We start from the raw sequence: 21843 nt of genomic DNA, 5'->3' as shown, positions 1-21843 counted from the left end.
TCAAAAAGCAAATCAATTTGAGGTGCTACTTTCGACTTAGTAGCGTCGCACTAGCATGTTTTTAATTTTTTGAAAAGTGCTGGTAAACCATTCGAGTTTGCTGTGGAATATTAATAAAGTGTTGTTTAAAATATCAGAAATAATATTAATGGACTTTTTTTCTGCAATCTATCTGTATTTTAATAGTTTTAAACTTCTATTTTGTGCACCAAAACCTTAACCATCTTCATCAAGTTGGGTTTTCATTTTCCCTTCCTCATACAGATTTCAAACCCGAAAAGGTCATTATACTTAAATAATTATATTTTGTGACGGCGATTTTTCTTTATTAGTTTGCCTAGCACCTGTCTCTCGCGACGTATTTTCCAAGTCGCCGAACTGCCATTCAGTCTGTTGTGGCTCATAGTTTTGGGAGAGGTTAGTTGCAGTTGTTGCTAGAAATAATATATAGTACACATATAATTTTCATGGACATTTAGAAAAACTGGAAAACCGCACTCCTGCTTTTGCTCACAAATTTCTGGAGTATTGTTTTTACGATACCCTTGTTTCCACCATAAGGAAGAATAGTCCCATATTTCGTGGTCAAAATATTCGCTCTGGTGGAGTGCTTCAAGTGATGATAAGATCTAATTCTGATTAAGAAATTTGTTTTCGATATCCTCCAGCACTCCATCCACGAACGCTGTATGAAGATTTGTTCAGAAATATTTCTCAATATTTCTCTTCAATCGTCATTGAAAAATGACCTAAATGGGATTTCCCCATTTTTTCTTAAAAAAATGCTGTTCGACTATTTGCGTACCACTAAATCTCATTTATAAACTTTCTCTTTCTACGGGTGTATTTATTGAACTTTGGAATCTTGGGTCTACCACTCTAAACCATAAGTCTGGAAATAAGAACGACGTTGGACGGTACAAGCCTATTTCGAAACTAACTAACTACTTCAAAATCTTCGAAAAGTTAGTCAACAATAAATTGCTGTTTACTATCAAAAATATAATAGACCATTGGGCGCTCCACCGTCACCAATCTCGTGGTATTTTCACAATAGCCGACACTATTTACTTAGTCTCTTTGAGAAAGTTATCTATACTCCTATATATCTTAGATAAGAACGTGTCTTGGGAAACATATGTTTCGCTGAAGATGGATTGCGCATTAAGGATTTTTCAACAATGCCGTAGAGCCTTTGGCAAAACCTGCACTTATTAGACCAATGCCTCTGTGGTTTGGTGGCGACGGCCTATGGTGAAGTCCACACTTTGGGAACTATACAGGCTGCAAAGTATGTGTATGCATTATGAGTGCCAAGAATAACACCTCCACGATGCTCTAAAAGCTATGCTTCACTTGGTCCCTTTGGATCTTAAGATACAACAGGAAGAAATAAAAACAATATGTAGACTCCATGAACATAGTTTCTGACACGAAGACCGAACATCGGGACACAGAGAAATCTTTAAGTTGCTATCTGAGTATCCACTATTGTTTGGCACCTAAGGACGATCTTATGTCCATAGTTTCAGTTTCAGAAAGAATTGTGTACTTAAACGATAGTAACATTACGCCATGGGAGGAATAGCAATTGTAAATGGCAGTGGAAATTTTTGAGATTCTGAAAGTAGCAGAACGGATAATTGAGCGGAGATGGAGCGGGAAACAGCTTGGAGTCTTTAGTGATAGTCAAACTGAATTGAAGGCTCTGGAGAACGCAAAGCAAACCTCTACGATTGTTCGCGCATGTAAGAAGAAGCTTAATTCTGTTGCAAGACAGAATAAACTCCAGGACAACGCGGTATTCAAGGAAATGAAGTTCCCGATGAATTGGCCAACTGCGGATCAGCGGTTACCCCACAGGGACCAAAGCCAATAACTGGAATCAGTTCTGCAGGAATCATGATTTGGATCAGCGATTATGTATGCAATTTACATAAAGGGCGATGGCTCGGTTTGAAACGCTGGAAAACTGCAAAGTGTTTTGTTACAAGCTCGAGCAGGAAACTGTCGGATATTCTTCTTAAACATGGAAGACAAGACGTTCGATTAATGGTCGAAATTATTACAGGATACAATCCATGGGGCCAGCATATGACCACCACTGGAATCATTGAGGTCACGATGTGCCTGTCTTGCTTGGAGGAGACGGATAGCATTGAGCATTTTCTTTGTGAGTGTCCTGCATTTGCTAGAACAAGGCTACGAATTTTGGGTTCTGATGTCATGAGAACGAATAAAATTCGAATAAAATTCGTTCTCTCAAACAGGTCTAACAACCTCTATTTCTCTATTTTATTCTATATTTTTCCTTCTGTTATTTCTCTCTTTTCCTACTTGACTATCTTCCCATTCACTTTTCTGAGCTTTAAATACAATGGACTTTTTAGCCTGAGTATTTTAGGAGTTACCATATTTCTCGGTGCTTCTTGGCTCGACTTTTCAAATTTCAAAAAATTCAATATAAAGGATTTTCCAATAAGAGGTATTATTATCAATGGTGGCACGTTGCTTGTGTGGCACGTAGCGCCGTCTTGTTGAAAATAAACGTTGTCTAAACCAATACAATCCAATTCCGGCCATAAAAAATCGTAAACCATCACTCGATAGCGCAATTCATTCACTGTAATTTTCACAGCTTGATTTTCGAAAAAGTAAGGTGCAATGACTTCGCCGGACCATAAACCGCACCAAACAGTCACAAGTTGAGGATAGAGAGGCTTTTCAACAATAACTCTTGGATTTCCTGAGCCCCAGATCCGACAATTTTGCTTGTTGACTAAGCCACCAAGGTGGAAATGGGCCTCATCACTAAAGATGATTTTTCGATGCAGTTCCGGATCATTTTCATGCATTTCAACGACCCAATCAGCAAAGACACGACGTTGTTGATGATCGGCCGGCTTGAGTTCTTGTGTTAACTGGAGTCTATAAGTCTTAAGACGCAAATCTTTATGCAAAATACGGTGTAATGACGTTTGTGGAATGTCTAATTCCAAAGAACGACGAGGAATGGACAAACCTGGGTTTTCTTCAACACTTTCGGCTACAACAGCAATATTTTTGATTCTCGGCTGTTCTCGGCGACATGCACGGGGTTTATTCTTAACATCACTAACTTGTCCCAACAGCTCGAATTTTTTCACCAATTTCTGTATTGCGGTCCGACAAGGTGCTCCACCATGACCCAAAAATATTCGAGTTTTACGGACCGTCTCTGTCAAATTTTCACCATTTTTTAGTCAATTTTTAAGTTAAAGTTTGTATCGTTCCATTTTTATTAATGGCACAGTTTATGAAGTATATCAAAAAATGACAGCTTCCAAAGGGCCATGTACCGAAATAGCGGGCTATTCAATATAACATCTGTTATTGGAAAATCCTTTATAAATACACAAACTTTTCAAAAGCCTTTTGCACTGTTCGGCACAATATCTTATCGCGGAAACTTGAATGCGTTTCCTTCAACTTTCATGTCACGGTTGAGGTCTTATCTTCCAAAAGAAAATCGCTTTCTCAAATCGAAAACACTAAGTCCTACACTTTTGTTGCCTCCTCGGGTATCCCACAGGTGAGTATTCTTGGTTCTTTTTTTATTCTCCCTTTTTATTAATGACTTGGGTCTGTTTTAATCACTGTAAGTTTTTACTCTCTGCTGATGATCTTAAACTGTTTAGTAAAGTAACTTCCCAATCGGATGCTTTTTTAGTACAGTATCATTTAAACAACGTTGTCGCGTGGAGTTTAATAAGCTATCACTTAATATAAATAAGTGCTTTGACGTGACCTTGGCAAAAACTCTGAATGCTATTCGTTCCCCTTAAATTGTATCAAATGATGTTCTGTCTAAGAGTTTTCTGATTTAGGCGTGACATTTGACTTTGGTTTTACATTCATGTTTGCCAGATATTGCCGAAGACTTGTGCTAATTTAGCATTTCTGAGACGCTATGCGAGGCATTTTAAAAAGCCCTATACTAGAAAAATTGTGTATAAGTCCCTAGTTCCTTTTAAGCTCCAATATGCATCTTTGTTGCAGAATCCATTTTATGCCTCTCATTCAAATAGAATTGAACGGGTGCAACGAAATTTTATTCGATTCACTCTCCAACCTATTCTTTCAATATGAAGAAAAATATGATACTTTAAAAAGTTAAATACGGGACACAACTGCGGTTTGGACTGTTTAGACACTACACCATTTGCTTTCGTTAGTAAGGTGATACCGACTTTCATTGTCTAATTACATATATTTTAGATAGTGGAGCTTAAGTAATCAGATAATGTGCAACATAAAATTATAATAAAAATTTATACTTAAAAAATTGAATACGGTCCTGATCATATGTAACATAAATGCACATTTACACTGCTCGTACACTGTGGCGTATGAGTGACGTTTAATTAAAATTTATGTGGCGAGTCTGGAGTAAAATTGTTCCACATTTTATTTTCGTATTCAATGCAACAACGAAATAATGCAACAGAGTTGAAAAGAAAGTGAGTTAAAATTTATTACGTAAACGCATGCACGAACATACATACACACTATTTATAGTCAGGGGTAAAATTTTTGAAAAATCAGTTCATTACAAGCCTTTTTGTATGAAAAATTATTATAGTGCAGAATTTACTTCGCTCTCTGCAACAATACTTGTGGAATAGGTGTTGATGCGTACATGCTGACTCGTCTCAGAGAGTGGGGAGAAAGTGTGTGAGTGCGAGAGCAGATAAGTACGCATATGGTATGGGAAATGTTGGCAGATTGTTGTGTGTGTGTGTGAGCGCATGAATGCGTGTGGTATGAGTGACATTTAATTACAGATATTTGTTAAGAGCTGCAGAATTGTGCACAAAATTGACATAGGGAGTGGGAAACATGGTTTTAATACACAAATTTTGAATGATTATAAATTTGGAACTGCTAATATCACTGTGTGGTACTAAATAAGAATGTTAGATAAGAGTGCAATACTTGCTCTCTAGAGCACTATTGCAAATTTCTTTTGGAGTTATAGGGGCCTGTTATTTGAACAGTATTATTGCTTTTTTCAGTTTATTTATTCATGTTTTACTTCATTGTTATTTAGGTGTACAATAATACTCCCACAATATGTTTATTAACTGATAGCCAAGAAACTAAACGACTTAAAAGGCGTCATTTCATATATTTGCCCCTTTAGAAATGCGGTGTGCATACAAATTAAGAATAAGATATCCATATTTATGTGTTAAGAAAAAAACGAACTGAAATTTTTTTAATTTCGACTTATACTGTCTACTTTGTTATTTATAATAAATTACAAATATTTATCAGACAGATTGAAAATAAAAGAATATTTGCAAATATTCAAAAACAAAAAAAAAAATAAAAAATAAAAAATTAGTTTAACAAAGTGTTCTAAATTAAACTTAATAAAAAAATATATCTTTTGATACATCATCACCATCATTCATAGCACTACAGCTCGTTGTAAGCTTTAGCTTCCTCCACTATTGTACTCCACGCATCTCGGTCCATAGCCAGACTAAGATAATTGGTTGGAATTAAAATTTGAATAGATCGAGCCAAGGATCACCAGAAGATTTCGTGGCTTCTAAAACACTAACAGGTGTTAGATGTTAAACAGGAGAGATGACTAACGATTTCTTATGGCTGGAATTTGATGGTATTGATCTGGACAACGTTTATTTTCAACAAGACGGCGCTACGTGCCGCACAAGCAACGAAACCATTGATCTTTTACGGGAAAAGTTTCCGGACCGTGTTATCACTGGAGGTGGTGACAACAATTGGTCACCGAGATCTTGTGATTTAACCCCTTGTGGCTTTTTTCTTTCGGGCCACGTGAAAGAGAAGGTCTACGCCAACAGCCCAGGGTCGATTCAAGACCTCAAAGATGTAATTCGTGAGGCTATCGACAGCCACTTTGCAATTCGGTTATGGAAGGTTATGGTTATGAAAGGATATTGTCCTGTAAGCGTGGTCGTGGTGTTCATTTGCCTTATGCTAATAGGTCTATTTATAAGTTCGTGCGGTTTTACAACAGATGGCGTAACTTGATTATTATTCCATCGATCCACATTTCCAAACATTCATTGGAGAGCTACTGTCGTAAGGCACAAACGTCAGTATAAGTTTTTTATTTGAAGCGTAAACAACAATATTTTTACCACACTTGAAAATGTCGAATTTCGTGCCAAATAATGTGTTTTTGCGGGGAATTCTTCTTCATTATTTTAATATGAAGAAAAAAGCAGCCGAAAGTCATCGTATCTTGGTGGAAGTTTATGGTGAGCATGCTCTATCTGAGCGAACGTGCCAGAAGTGGTTTGCACGCTTTAAAAGTGGTGATTTTGGCTTGGAAGACGAAGAACGCGAGGGTGCGCCGCCAAAGTTCATGGATACCGAATTGGAGGAATTGCTCGATCAAGATCCGGCTCAAACGCAAGAAGAGGTTGCAAAAACTTTGGGAGTTGATCAATCAACCATTTCCAAACGTTTAAAAGCCATGGGAATGATCCGAAAGGTAGGCCATTGGGTGCCGTATGAATTGAAGCCAAGAGACGTTGAACGCCGTTTTATGGCATGCGAACAACTGCTTCAACGGCACAAAAGAAAGGGTTTTTTGCATCGAATTGTGACTGGCGATGAAAAGTGGGTCCATTACGACAATCCAAAACGTCGGGCAACGTATGGATACCCTGGCCATGCTTCAACATCGACGTCGGCGCAGAATATTCATGGCCTGAAGGTTATGCTGTGTATCTGGTGGGACCAGCTGGGTGTTGTGTATTATGAGCTACTGAAACCGAATGAAACGATTACGGGGGATGTCTACCGACGACAATTGATGCGTTTGAGCCGAGCACTGCGAGAAAAACGGCCGCAATACGCCGATAGACACGACAAAGTTATTTTGCAACATGACAATGCTCGGCCACATGTTGCACAAGTGGTCAAAACATACTTAGAAACGCTCAAATGGGATGTCCTACCCCACCCGCTGTATAGTCCAGACCTTGCGCCATCCGATTACTATCTCTTCCGATCGATGCAACATGGCCTGGCTGACCAGCACTTCCGTAATTACGATGAAGTCAAAAAATGGATCGATTCGTGGATTGCGGCAAAACCGACCGAATTTTTCACAAAGGGAATCCGTGAATTGCCAGAAAGATGGGAAAAAGTAGTAGTAAGCGATGGACAATATTTTGTATATTAAATTTGTAACCATTTTACGTCAATAAAGTTTCAAATTTCGAAAAAAAACCGCACGAACTTATTCATAGTCCTATTATTTTCCACTATTAACGGCAAACCTTTCTCTTTATAATGAAATAAACATCCGGTCATTTATATTATATTAAAAAAAACGTTTTTCTTTGAGTATCAAAATAACACCTCTTATTGGAAAACCCTTTATTTAGAGCTCTGAAAAGAGTGTAGATGGTCAAGGAGGGAAGGTCACTTTTATGCTTATTAGATCGCCCTCAACGTCCACACTTCGCGGCCGTCCTCTCTGCATATTTCGATTTTATTTCCGTACTTAACTTGCTTTTTTGCAGTTTAACGTGGGTTCTGTTTGCAGCCTGTACACGGTTTTGGTTGGCAATCGTTGTATCGTTGGCAGTTCGAGGTATTCAATTTCATCTACGCTTTCAAATTCGTGATCGACAATTCTAAGATTTGACGCTTTTCTCAACACGAAACTTGCGTGTTAACAGAAAGATTGCAGAGTGTGAGGGAAAGGACTCCTTCTGTATAAGTGCCCCTCGCTACATGCCTAGCGACAGTCGTTCCCTTTACTTTCGACACAATGACACTTATCTCAAAAATCAGCCGAACAAATCTTACCAGTTACTCGAGGCAGGGCCATGTTAATAGTCCTCTTTATGAAGCATCTCCAATCATCTGTAGTGTAAATTATTCCAAGGAAAGTTTGCCTTCTATTTTGTCTACCATTTTGTATATTTCTGTGTCCACGAATTTGCCTTCAGAGCACGCGTTCTGTTACGGTGAGATGCGATTCGGGTGGATTTGTTGGCAGATGTGGACGTCTAAAATCCTGTCTCCAATTTTGAGAAGAAATGAAGTGAGGCTTATAGGCTTAAAGTCGTTTAGTTTCACATGTGAGGTTCTGCCGCCTTTATTGGTGAAACCACCATTGCATGATCCATCTTCTCAATATGGGCGTAAGATTGAGGCAAGCCTTATAGATATTTGTGATTCAGCAGGAAGATGCCTTTAATTTCTATAGAATTATATCGTGGCAAAGACTTAATTGCATACTTATTTGAAAAAACATCTTTAATTATCTCTCAAATGTTTTAGTATCACTAAATGTTTAGTGTCACTGCAATGTGTTTTTTCATTACCACTCAATTTGCAGTGATAAAGAAGTTTATGTTTTAACTAATTCTGTAGAACTGAAGAAGTAGTGATAGTTAATGAAATGCTTATTGTATTTATTATTTAGTACATTATGCCCAACCTTGTTCAAATTGTAGGAGATCATCAAAGACGCATAGCAAAGGTGAAGAATTGTCAAAGAGCCAATAAAAGATGTGCATTCCAAGAATTTATTTAAATGGAGTTGAGCAACAATTAAAAACTGATATAAAACTAATATTTTTTTAGAAGATTCCTTATACTTGTAAGTTGATTACAACAATATTGCATACAAAGGTCAAACCAAAATTAACTTGAGCATGGTCATAGTTTAAATGAAGTCTTAATGAAAGTTAGTGACAACAATTCTTGCAGATATGCCGTAACTTAGTATACCAAACTATACATATAAATAATGCTAAAGTCGATTATATTCTGAATATTTATGTTGATAAACTTCATCGTCTTAGCTTAATGGAGGCATGGAATATGAAATGACAGTGAGCATTTCTTGTTTTATTTGGTCCAAGACTTAATTTAATATTAAAGACATTTAAGCAATTAACTCACTTTCGATTTTCCTTTATTAAAATCAAATATCACAAAAATATGTTATTATACAAATACGCACACATTTAAATGAATAAAAAAAGTATATGAAAAATAATGAATTGAAAAATACAAAAAGAAACACGTGGGCGAATTGAGTCGCGTAAAGACTCTTTCATGTACGAAAAGCAAACCTTTGGAACGAAAAAAAGTTGCGTCTTAAGAAAAGCAACCCCTTTGTAAATGTATAGGTAAATTTTTATTTATAAAATAGTTAAGATGTGGTAACAAAATTATTCACAACTTCGACATTACTAATGGCGCTAGCTGAGCTCAACTCTTGGACTACAGGTTGTGGCTTAAGTTTGAACCCACACAAATCAGAACTAATGCTTTTTACCACTAGATACAAAGTACCTAATTTTACCCTACCTCTAATTAATGGACCAATTTCATCCAGCGCAAAGTACTTGGAAGTAGTTTTGGACTTGAAAGTTGAGTTTGGAAACTGAATATTGAAGAACGGGTAAAGAAAGCAGAAATTGCTCTGTATGCTTTCAAACCTAGGCTTGGAAGAAGACGGGGTCTTCTACCGAAGTATACTTTATGACTATATAAGGCCGTTATATGACCAATTTTAACATACCGATCGGTAGTTTGGTGGAAAGCTCTTGGACGAGATTGCAATATCAAACTACTTAGCAGAACACAAAGATCAGCCTGTGCAATTACGATCAGTGCATCTAAACCATGTCCTAGGGAGGCTCTTAATGTGCTGACACGTTTAATTCCGGTAGATCTCCAAATCAAGAAGATGGCTACCATGACTGCATTCAGGTTAAATAAAGCGGGTCGCTGGAGGAAGACAACTTATAGTCATGCCAACCTATTATTGCGACAAACTCAGTTCAGCTCGGGCAGAACTGATTACATCATCCCAATGGTGACATACAATAGAAATTTCGCCACTCTCTTTCCATCTCAGGAGGAATGGAGTAAGGGATTCTGTCTGAACAACTTCGACATTACTGTCTATAAAGATGGACATCGGAACATTGAAGAAAACTATAAAGTGGCTAGAGGGCGATATGTCATAAATAGCTTCTTGCAGAATCGGTATTCACACCTCTGGGTATAATGAAGTATACACTTTCCTTAAAATATCTACAAATAGCGAAATGCAGATGGCGAGACCCAGACAACATGCAAAGTTACCAGAACGGTTTGGCCCACCGACAACCACAAACAAACGTCAATACTGACAAATATGAAACGAAGGGATGCCTGCATACTCACGACGGTGATAACTGGCTTCTGGCCTATCGGGGACCAAGCAGCCAAAATAGGCGCCCTTCACAACAGATACTGTCACAGTTGCAAACACCCGCGGAAAAAGGAAACAATATTCCATTTCCTTCGCGAATGCCCTGCCCTATGGAAGGACAGAATGTTTGAGAGTCTCGAAAAACTGCCCGTCTTAGACGTCAACAACCTAATAAAGTTCTTAAGCTCCGCAGACTGGATATAGTCAGGCTGTAATTAACCGGTAAAAAAGTTGGTAGCGAGGATGCGGTAACAAAATGTTGCGGAAGTGCTATTTGGGTCTTGGTGAATCAGAAATTTAACCAACCAACGAATCAACATTACTAATGGAACTATTGCCCATTGGGATGAGCAAAGACAAAACAAAATGTGCATCCTTTGCGAGATATTTAGTCGAACTTCTTCTTCTATTTGTGGTGTGCGTCTTAACATAATATTGCTCTACAAATGGTTCATCCACTTCTTTACAGTTTTATGAATGCCGTCTCTGAATGGCAGATGGTTTTCTTATGAGGATCTTTTTCATGGCGATTGCTGAAAGGGAAAATAGATTACCAGGTTTGATCATCCGCTATGGTGAAAAATAAAATTGTGAGAGTAACTTCGGCTTCTACGTCAATACGTAATCGACAGCAGAATTCTGCCCGCTCATTTTACACGTATTCACATACTCCTCCAGTTAGGCGTTTTCAGAAGGCAACGATTGATTTTTATTGGACCAATACAATCTCAGTTTTTTCGTAAGCAAATCGCGAACATGATCCATGTGACGTCAGTTAATTGCCAGATTCTTTCAAATTCGGTGAGAGTCGGTTAAAGGTCTTGGCCACATCTCTAAAATCTTTTCACCATGTCCTGCCGAGGGGCTATTTGAGATACCTTTAGTGTTTCATGCCTTAAATGGGTTTCGAATCCGAGCCCTACCGAAAGATAAATTTGAAAAAACGACGCCTACCGAAACAAAGCACCTTCTGGTAAATTCTCATAACATTTTGTAGTTGCAACCTTAAAGCGTAGAGTACAGCGTAAAGAAAGCACTTTACACCTGTAAGAGAATTTTGGGTAATAAATGAGTTCTCCAAACTCTACAAGGAAGTTGGTGTAAGAGTAGCTATCTTTTCAGACAGTCAAGCAGCTATCAAGGCCTTAGACTCCAACACTATTTTAATCCAAACTAGTCTTACAATGTAGAGAGGAAATAGAATTACTTAGTCATTGGCTTGAAATTACTCTGACATGGGTTCCCGGTCATAGGAACATATGGGGTAATGAGATAGCAGATGAGCTAGTAAAGGTGAGCAAGTAAAGCTTCGACTCTAGACATAGCAGAGGCGGTGGCAGTCGCCACCTCACTCAACCCAATAAAAGCAGAGGGGGTGAAGGAAAGTCTTTTCCACTACTACATCGCTAGCTAGGGCACGACTTCGCTCTTTCGGTAAACCTTTATTACAGCAAATTAATGATATCTCAGATATCGAGATAGATAATTTGCCGCTATACCTGGATCTCACTTAGAAAAGAAAAACCAAAAAAAAAGCATGACATCATCACACGAGAACAGTGGTAGAACAACGCAAATTAGGATTATTTCAGTAGAAACCTTAAGCTGAGATGTATTCTTTCTGTTTAGGAACCAACTTCAATCAATAACATCAGAAACGTCAGGCTGGAGATCACTAGTGGACTCAAAGCTAATATATCTAAAGGCAAAGTTCCCTCTCGAACAGTAAAAACCACATTCTACATCATTCCCTTATTTTTACGGTTTTAAAAAAGCAAAAATAGGGAGGAGGAGCTCGGCGAATCACCCAAAAAGGGGTGTAAGCGCTAATTATTTATTTTTATTTTTATTTTTTTCTAAGCAAGATCGGTCTGCATGCGTGACAGACATCGAAGAGACATAGTTAGTACTAGTTTTACACTAACAATGGGGTACTCAGAAAACAAGGAAATTTATCGCAAAAGCAAAGGATTAAATTCAGACCTATGTGTTAAAGCTACTGGCCATGTATGCTTGCCTCCCTCCTAAGTAATACATAGTAGAACCACGTAAAATGAATAAAATGAATGCTATTGCCATTCGTCTAACTTTCCATGATGAGTGATTTTTGCCTGCATTCTACCTTTTTATTTTTACTGAAAGAATTAATATCAAACTACTATTCTGCTTACCTTGTTTTGTGTTTAACTGGAGGGTTTCCGCTTTGCTCAGACCAACTACTACTGTCTTTTGATAGACTTCACTAATAATTTCATACATGAAAAAGATAATGAATGCCCCGTTTCCCATCGTGAATTTGAAACCATCTACGTATGTATGTATTTTTGTATGAAAGTTGATATGAGTGGTGAATGTGGTCTAATTATTACAATACAAAATACAAATGAAAAGTAAAATTTAAAACTATTTTTAGTTTCAAAAAATCGAACATCGAAATTTTCTTAAACTATGTATTAGTCAAAGACATCCTTTGTAGTCCATCAAACATCCAGCATTAACACCAGCTTTCTAAAAATCTCTATGAGAATGTAATGTTTTCTTCTCACTTTTCCTTTATAGATATGCACATCTGTATGTACATACTTACTTATAGTACGAATAGATATTTGATTGCATGAAATTATTTATGATATTTATTGTATCGTAGTGCTTATACGAGTATGTAATGTGTGTGGCGTTGGTTTGTACATGAAATTGTTGTTCGCTCTCGCCAATTTCATGTCATTGTCGCACAATTGGCATTGTTTTTGTTATTGCTTGAACTGCTGCTGCTATAGTAACCATTTTGTTTGTAGGCGGGTGGTGTGATTGTGAGTTTGAGTGTTTCCGCATCCGCTTCGGCAACAGTAGGTGGTCCCCAGGACACTTGCCGCTTAACCGATGGTTTGCGTTCGACGCGTGTAGCGCTAGATTGCAGTGATTGCTGCTGATGTTGTTGTTGTTGGTGGTGGTGATGGTGGTGGTGATGCGGTTGATTCTTATGCTGTCGAGGCATATAAATATACATTTTTATATACTTGTATGTATGTATGCGATAGCACGGCAATACGAGAATTGAGTGCATTGGAAAAGTGTCAGTTAGTTATTTTATTTTATTCGCTTGTTTATACTGCATTTCAATTTCGATCCATTTATACAAAACATGCTTTGATTGCAAGTAAATTTATCTGAGCATCAATCTCTTTTGCGATAAATATTGTTGTGCATTGTTTGGTGCCATGCAAAACTGAGAAATTTCTATATATATGATATTTTTATTTTTGCAGTATTTTTTTTACGTTTACGTACTTTTTAAGAGTGCTGATGTGTGTTTATACTGACATGCGACAAATTGGCATCTGCTTGAACTGACATGCATTTATTTTCACGATTTCAGATAAATTATCGTTGATATAATGGGGCATCGCATATTTTATACAATGAACTACTTATTTTAAATAAAATCACTGTTTATTTGCTAGTTGATCATATATTGGAGGACACGGGACATGCGAATTTTAAAATATGCTAAATTTTATACATTATTTATATATTTACATCAAATGTTAATAGCCTTGGCTTTTGGTAGAGATTATTTTATTTGACTTTTAAATGTCTTTTTTTTGACTATTAAAATATATATATACAATTGGCGTTTGGCTGAGCTCCTCCTCATAATTGTGGTGCGCGTCTTGTTGTTGTTCCACAAATGATAGACCTACAGTTTGAGGCCGACTTCGAATGGCAAATGGTTTTTTATGAGGAGTTTTTTCATGGCAGAAATACACTCGGAGGTTTGCCATTGCCTACCGAGGAGCGATCGCTATTAAAAAAAACCTTTTCTATAATTTTTTTTGGTGTTTCATGCACTGAGATTTAAGTGTGTCTCTCTGTCCCTTAACTCGAAAAAAAAAAATGTAAAAACACTTTCATTATCGTTCTTCAATAGGAAAATATATAAATAAGTATATCGGAAGGAGTAGTTGCCGAGATCCCCGCTCCCAGAAAGACAGCGACAACTTTTCAAAAATGTTTCAAACCAGGGTATTGCTCTGATTACAGAGTTTAACTTGCAGAGAAACTATTGCAATGAATACAACACCATTTTAAGCGACAAGCAATACTCAAAAATGCATAAATTCTCTAGCAGCGCTCAATCGAATTCAAAACCATCGAAGGAGATGAATAAATGAAATATTAGTTAGACACATCGCAGCAACTACCGAGCTCATGCCAAGATGACATACCGCCAAAGAAGAGGGGTGATGATAACAAGAAATACCAATAGGCTCCATGAAACTAGGACAAAGTCATTATAACCCCAAAGGATTTAAATAATTTATGAATCTCTTGAAATATCAAACCCAAAGCAGTAGCAACAGGGATAAGACAAGGTGACAGCTTAAGTCCTATCCTATTCAATATGATTATGAACGAGGCAATACCTGCTGTAAAATCTACATAGACAAGAGGATATTTGCTGGGAAATTAGGCCAAGATAATGTCATACGCCGATGACGCACTTATTGGGTTAGCAACTAAGTAATTGCGGATTTCACTCATAGATGGCTTCAGATGAATTTTTAGGTTTGCAGACGTAGTACAAATGTAAAACACATTTTGGTATTTGATAGTTGACAATTCAGCTGCCAATCAGCAAATAAAGTTTTTTGATCGGTTGCGTAGTTTTCGTTTGGCGTTCGTTGAAAAAAGGAAAATCAAAAGAAACATTTCCGTTAAATTTTGCTTTTTTATTTCCGCAAAGGGAAAACAGCATCGCAAGCTCATAAAGAGTTATGTGCTGTTTATGGTGACGAAGCCTTAAAAGAACGGCAGTGTCACAATTGGTTTTCTAAATTTCGTTCTGGTGATTTTTCACTCAAAGATGAAAAACGCTCTGGTCGTCCAGTTGAAGTTGATGACGTCGTAATCAAAGAATTAATCGATTCAAATCGTCACAGTACAACACGTGTGATGGCCGAGAAGCCTCATGTATCTCTTACATGCATTGAAAATCACTTAAAACAACTTGACTAGGTTCAAAAACTCGATACATGGGTTCCTCACGAACTGAAAGAAACGCATTTAACGCAACTTATTAACAGCTGTGATTTGCTAAGAAAATGTAATGAAAATTATTCATTTTTAAAACGATTGATAACTGGCGATGAAAAATGGCATATTTACAACAATATCAAGTGGAAAAGATCGTGGAGGAGGCCAGGTGAACCTACTCAAACAACATCAAAAATTGATATTCATAAAAAGAATGTTTTGTTATAAGTTTGGTGGGATTACAAAGAAATTGTCTACTTTGAACTCTTGACACCCAACCGAACGATCAATTCTGATGTCTACATTGAACAACTAACGAAATTAAACAATGAAATGCAGTTGACGAAAAGCGGACCGAGTTGACAAATCGAAAAAGTTTTGTATTCAATCATGACAATGCAAGGCCACACACATCTTTGGCCACTCGTCAAAAATTATTGAAGCTTGGTTGGGATGTTTTGCCACATCCACCATATGTCAGATATACCACCAGTTGTCAGAGCGGTGCACATTGTTCTCGATGCCGGTGGACAATCGGGTGCCTGTCGTTAGCTTCGGTAGTAAGTATGACGTTTTGATCTCAGATAGAGATCAATGGTTAAGTCCAAAGAACCTATTAACGGGATATCAGCACACTTTCTACACCGACGGATCCAAAACCAGTGATGGAAGTGGATTTGGATGGTACTTAGACGAAGACTCTAAGTACTCCTATGCCACAGGACAGATGGCCACGGTATTCCGTACGGAAGTCTAGCCATCTTGAATGTGGCGTACTGGCTAATTGAGAAAAAGTGGCGGGGCAACAGTATTGGAATGTGTAGTGACAGTCAAGCTGCACTGAAGGCCCTTTCTAACCGAAGAGCATGACAATATCTAAACAGCCGCTTAGGTGTAAGCTCGCAGTATATGGGAAAAAGTATGAACAGGTTATGAAATTCTGTTACTTGGGAGATTTAAAGAAAATTAAAAAGGGAATCCGAGTTCAGTACAATGAATTTAATTGTGTCTGAGTGATGCCTCTTGCTAGTCTGTCCCGAGAAGAATGAGACATATATTGTAAATGGTACGCTTGACGATCGATTCATCTAAGCACAATAATTAATTAAAATAGTGAGCTCTAAATTTAGTTATTTAAGAGGCTTTAGTTTTTATCCCAGAATCATTGTTCTTCAATGTTTAGAGAATTTTCATTTTAGTTATTAAAAATTCAATTTCAATTGATTTAAATTAAATTAAATATTTTTTAACTCTTTGTAATGTACTTAGGCGAGTAATTAAATTCTTCTCGCATTCACATATTAGATATTTAATTAATGTTACGTATGTATTTGCAGTGTATGGTTTTTGCACAAAAGTAAAACTAAATGAAAAACCACAAACGAAAGTCAAAACGCAAGCTAATTGCGAATGTGCAAACTTTTGTGAAAAGTTTTCGTTTTACTAAATAGAACGAAATTAGCACATCATTAGCTGCTGTTGCATCATTGGTCTGTTTTTGAATTTTGTTGAGATTCAACTAGAAAGATATTCATTTATATATATAAATAGTATACCACTACATGTATAACTGGCGCTTATATTCTGTTTGTGCATTTGGCCGAGCTCCTCCTCTTATTTTTGACTATATCACAAATGGAGAGACCTACAGTTTTAAGCCGACTCCAAACGGCGGATATTTTTTTATGAGAAGCAATTTCATGGCAGAAATACACTCGGAGGTTTGCCATTGCCTGCTGAGGGGCAACCGCTATTAGAAAACACTTTTTTCTTTCTTTTTATTGGGTATGGGAATAAGTTTCCGCAAAATCAGTTTGTCCTGTCTACCTTCCCATTCCGTCCGCTTTTCTTTGAGAGCTCGATTCAAACACATTAGCTGCAGTCGGTAACGATTGCCAGTGATGGTTTCAGATGGTTTAAGAATGGATGACATCCTTCTGATCCCATCAGATGCACAATATAAGCTTTGAAGCATGAATATTTTTTTTCGCTGTCGACGGGCCTGGTTCACCTGGCAGGCTTCAACTTTTTCAACGCTTGGTCTGGAAGCCCCAATTTGTGCTCGATGGGGAGATCCTCGCAGAATACTCCACTACCAATTCTTGCGTTGAACTTCGAGCCGTCTCTAAACGCCCCATCCCTAGACCCCAAATGTTGCACCCAGCCCTCTTCTCTTTAAGAGAGTACGAATGCAAAGAGTACCGCTCGGACCCAGCGAGAGTGTACAATGATCCAGCACCATGGGGATGAACTTAAAGTTTTTAAGAATACTAGACTGCCCATTGCTTAAGTCTAACTTATGAACCGAACCGCTCAATCTGATTGCGGTGCGTGCAGCGGCAGTTTTTCGATGTCAACGGATACCACATTCAGCATTTAGGTAACCCTGCATCAGTTCCATCAGAGTTTCTAAAAACTACCCTCTCACAATAAGTACCATGCCATCTGCGTAAGTAATCCATTCCCAGCCTCTCCTCTCCAGCGCTTCTAGCGAGCCGATTTGATACTACTAATAAATATAATAGAAGAATAATAAAGAATTTACGACAATGACTCTGCTCTTCTGTCGGAAAAATATACAACAAATTGTATATCGCAATTGATTCCCTATATATAGTAGATCTGATTTGCACCTAATGATTGTTTCTTACTTCAAAGTCGACATTTTTCATTGTCTGAAGAAGCGGTTGAAGCTTTTAAATCACATGTTTTGAAATTGCCTCTAAGGGCAATAAAACCATTCTCGATTATAAATATTTATTTTTACTTGTCCATCTCTAAACGTTTACATATCAGCTTGAATGGCTATTAAAAAAAGATTATTTTTGCCATGGAAAAGGCAGATCTTTTTTAACTCAAGGAGTTGGGACTGAACCCATGATCTGCGAGCTTATAGCCGAAATGCCATTGGTAAGGAAACTTGTTGAGTGCCTTGTATGAGTATAAAATTTATGTAGTTGTGTAAATACACATATTTAGGTATTTAAAAACAAGCAGAATCATACGTAAATAAATACATATTTTGAGCTTAATGAGTTTTTGTTGCCTTCATTGGACTAAACTAAGTATCTATGTTTGTTTGATTTAAACGATTTTCTGTGCAGATCTAATGAGTTTAACCACGAAATTGTGGCAACAACGAAAGCTAGAAATGACGCAAACTTTGAGAATGTTTGCACCACACAATACATACATACTCGTACACACAGATATACACATACAGATTGTGAAACAAAGGAGATATAATTTATGCATTTACTCGCATTTGAGATAATCAGAACAGGGCCCGGGTTCGTGCAGATTCGGTCGTAGCAGAATAACAAAAACAAGAAACAAAAATCAATTGTCTATAAGTGCGACCCTTGAAAAACATAAACTATTCTGAAGTTTTGTGTGCGTTGGAGTCATGGAAAAACCTTTGGTTTTGCACTTGATTTTAATTGGATGAGCATCTAACCATTTCGCATGGGTGAAAAATGGATCTTTCACGGCAAGTGAATACATTTTTTTTGCCGATATATAGATAAAAATTGTGTGCAAATTGAAAACATACTCATACAAATACTTCTGCGTGTTCTAAAATATTTAAGGCTAAGCACACAAGTGACTTTTTTCCTATTAAGCTTATTTTGGCGTCTTTGTGTTCAGCCCACAAGTTTGAGTTTGAGTGACTTTTTGTGGGAGCTGCTTTTGTTGTGGGGTTTTGCTACAGCTTTGATTCGGAATTTAAAAACGATATAAATTAATCGTTCGAATTTTCCATAGTACACAGATTTTTTGCAGCACCCAGTCTATGGGTGGTTGCTTCCGCAGTTTTTTCTTCGATGGCTGTGGTGTAAAGTTGCTTTTCTAATACTGTTTTTGTATTACACAACTACATCCCTATATATTTTTTGGATCGGAAAAAAATTATTACCAAAATAGCCAAAGTCTTGCAATGCCATATTCATATTCATTTGCATACCATACAACACATGGGCTGAAAGGTCTCGGGTCTAACACATAGATGGCACTAGTTTGCATTCTTGCATTCTTGTTCTCTTGTTTAGTTAGTATTAACCTTAAAAAGAGAGCTGTGAAAATTTCGTAATATTTTATTCATTAGTTCCTGAGTTATTGTGCTAAGAGTGACACTATGACGCTACTTTTGTTACTTTCAAAAAAATGAATCAAAAAGAATTTGATTTTACACTTCTTCTTGATGGGGAAAGATACAGTTTAAGCGAAGCAAAAGCTTGAAAAGTGTTATAAGGACTCCGCTCCAACAGAAACAAAGAAACAACAATAAAGTTACGATTTGCTGACTCCAAACAAGGTCGTAGAGACACCAATGATGCACAACGCAGAGGACGTCCAGAAAACATCAAAAAAGTCCACAAAATCGTTATGACTGATCGAAAAGTGAAGTTGTGTGAGTTAGCTGACATCGTAGAGATATCAAAAGAACGTATTGGTTTTTTATTGCATGAGCATTTGACTGTGAGAAACCTCCGTTAAAAGTGGTTGCCGCGTTTGGTCACTGTTGACCAAAAACAAGAACGTGTTGACGATTCGAAACAATGGCAAAACTACGTAAATTGAACTTCGAATTGCTCCCATATCCACGGTATTCGCCAGATTAGGCTCCCAGCGACTATTGGCTGTTCTCAGACTTAAAAAAAATGCTGGCTGGTAAGAAATTTCGCTCGTATGAAGAATTCACCGCTGAAACTGAGACCTATTTTGAAGCAAAACAGAAATCGTTCTACCAGAGTGGTATTGTAATGTTAGAACGGCGCTGGAGGGATTGCGTTGCTCTTGATGAAAATTACGTTGATGAATAAAGCTAATTTTTAACAAAAAAAAAAAAAACGTGTTTTCTTTGTTAGGCCCGGAACTTTTCAGCCCATGTGTTAGAATATCTAGGCGTTTTCATTTATATTTGTTACATCTTAAGTTTTTGAATTATTTGAATCTCATTGCAGAAGTAATGTGACTTTTTTAAATTAAAGTTGAAACTCGTTTCACGGCTTCATAAAAATTAAAAGTAAAAAAAATTAGGTGGATTTATCTTTGAAAGGTGTTTAAGAAAATTTCGTTCTCAAATTTTTACTTTTTTGTATTTCGGGTTTGAAGAAATTGCAATGCTAATTTAGAGGCCCCTAGAGAGGGAGTGAACATGGAACAAGTGTTCTTATCAATCTAGATGGAGCTCCTATTTGTACTATACGTATGGGGTTTCCCTGTAATGACATCTGTAAAAAAAGCAGAAGAAACGGGGAGGAAATGGCGAGCGAATTCTTGCTAAAACGCAACATTGCTGTCTCAACTCATATCGGCTAGTTTTGCTTGAGAACTCAAAATGATAATAAAAAATGGAACTATTATTGGAATGATTTTTTTTTCAATAAAATATGGTCGATGAGATAAGATAGCATTTATGTTTTGAATATGATATCTGGCATATGACCGCTGGGGCTACGAGTTACATTGTCCATTTTTCTACTTTTTCTAATGAATCTGGCCGTATGGCATCAGTGGTGGCTTGAATATTGCAATAAACCGATTGCTAAGTGCACTGTATGGCAACGTGCGCAGTCTTGTTGGTACCAAATGTCGTTGATGTCTAGCTGTTTAATTTTTGGAAACGAAAATTTAGTCAGAATCACGCGCTCGCCATTCACCGAAACCACAGCTCTTTCCTCATTTCGAAAGAAATATCAACAGATGGTGTCACCAGTGCTCTATGCGGTGTGTTCAAAAAGTATCGCGAATTTTGTGTTTTTTCAAAAATTATTTATTTATTCATTAATATCTATTTTGTTCCCTTCAAAATAGTCCCCATGAGACATTATGCACTTGTGCCAACGTTTTTTCTAATCTTCGAAGCACTTCAAAAATCATTTTTTTGTTTTGTTTAGCTCCTCCTTAGATGCCGTCTTTATCTAGTCAATCGTAGCGTAGCGTCGTTCTTTCATGGTCTGCTTCAGTTTCGGGAACAATCTGTGTGTTGTCATTAGCCAAAAAGTCGCGCACAACGATTTGTCCAACAAATTAGTCCAATATCTCATTAGTAATGTTCATGCGATGGTGCTTTTGGTCGAAATTGAACAGTTTTGGTGCGAGTTTTGCGGCGACCCGTCTCATGCCCATATCATTGAAAAAAATTGAATGGTACCAGCCAATCGACATGTCTAGGTCCTCAACAATTTCTCTAACGGTGATTCGACGATTGGCCAATACCATTTTCTTCACTTCATCAATTTTTTCGTCTGTTGTTGAAGTGCACGGGCGTCCGGCACGCTTTTCGTCGTTCACATCTTCTCGACCTTCTGAGAACATTTTGTACCACCGATAAACGTTGCTTTGATCCAAAGTAGCTTCTCCGTATGACACAGTCAACATTCGGAATGCATTCGCCCACTTAATTTCGTTTTTCACACAAAATTTGATACAGGTTCTTTGATCCATCTTTTTGAATAGGTAAAAATCGAAGACGAACCGAAACACGTGCAAGCAAAGCAGCTGTCAACAATTACCTGAATATTCAAAATGGTCGAACTCGT

The 21843-nt window shown here is 37.4% G+C and overlaps 1 protein-coding gene across 8 annotated transcripts in view; it reads right to left on the bottom strand.

The window, feature by feature from the left end:
* Positions 1-21843, bottom strand: part of LOC128861372 (axotactin) — a 229353-nt gene that overhangs the window by 15616 nt on the left and 191894 nt on the right. The window contains exon 20 of one of the 8 annotated variants that reach the window (XM_054099482.1): positions 11261-13247. The exons of the other annotated variants lie outside the window; for them this stretch is intronic. Within the exon in view, the coding sequence (XP_053955457.1) occupies positions 12981-13247 (267 nt within the window). The 3' untranslated portion in view covers positions 11261-12980. Of the gene's footprint in view, positions 1-11260; positions 13248-21843 lie in introns of those variants that run through there. 8 annotated transcript variants of the gene reach the window in all.

The sequence above is a fragment of the Anastrepha ludens genome, chromosome 4 (genome assembly GCF_028408465.1).
Source record: "Anastrepha ludens isolate Willacy chromosome 4, idAnaLude1.1, whole genome shotgun sequence".
NCBI classification, from domain to species: Eukaryota; Metazoa; Arthropoda; class Insecta; order Diptera; family Tephritidae; genus Anastrepha; species Anastrepha ludens.
The sequence above is the reverse complement of the archived record's forward strand: the minus strand, read 5'-3'. Positions and strand labels throughout refer to the sequence as shown.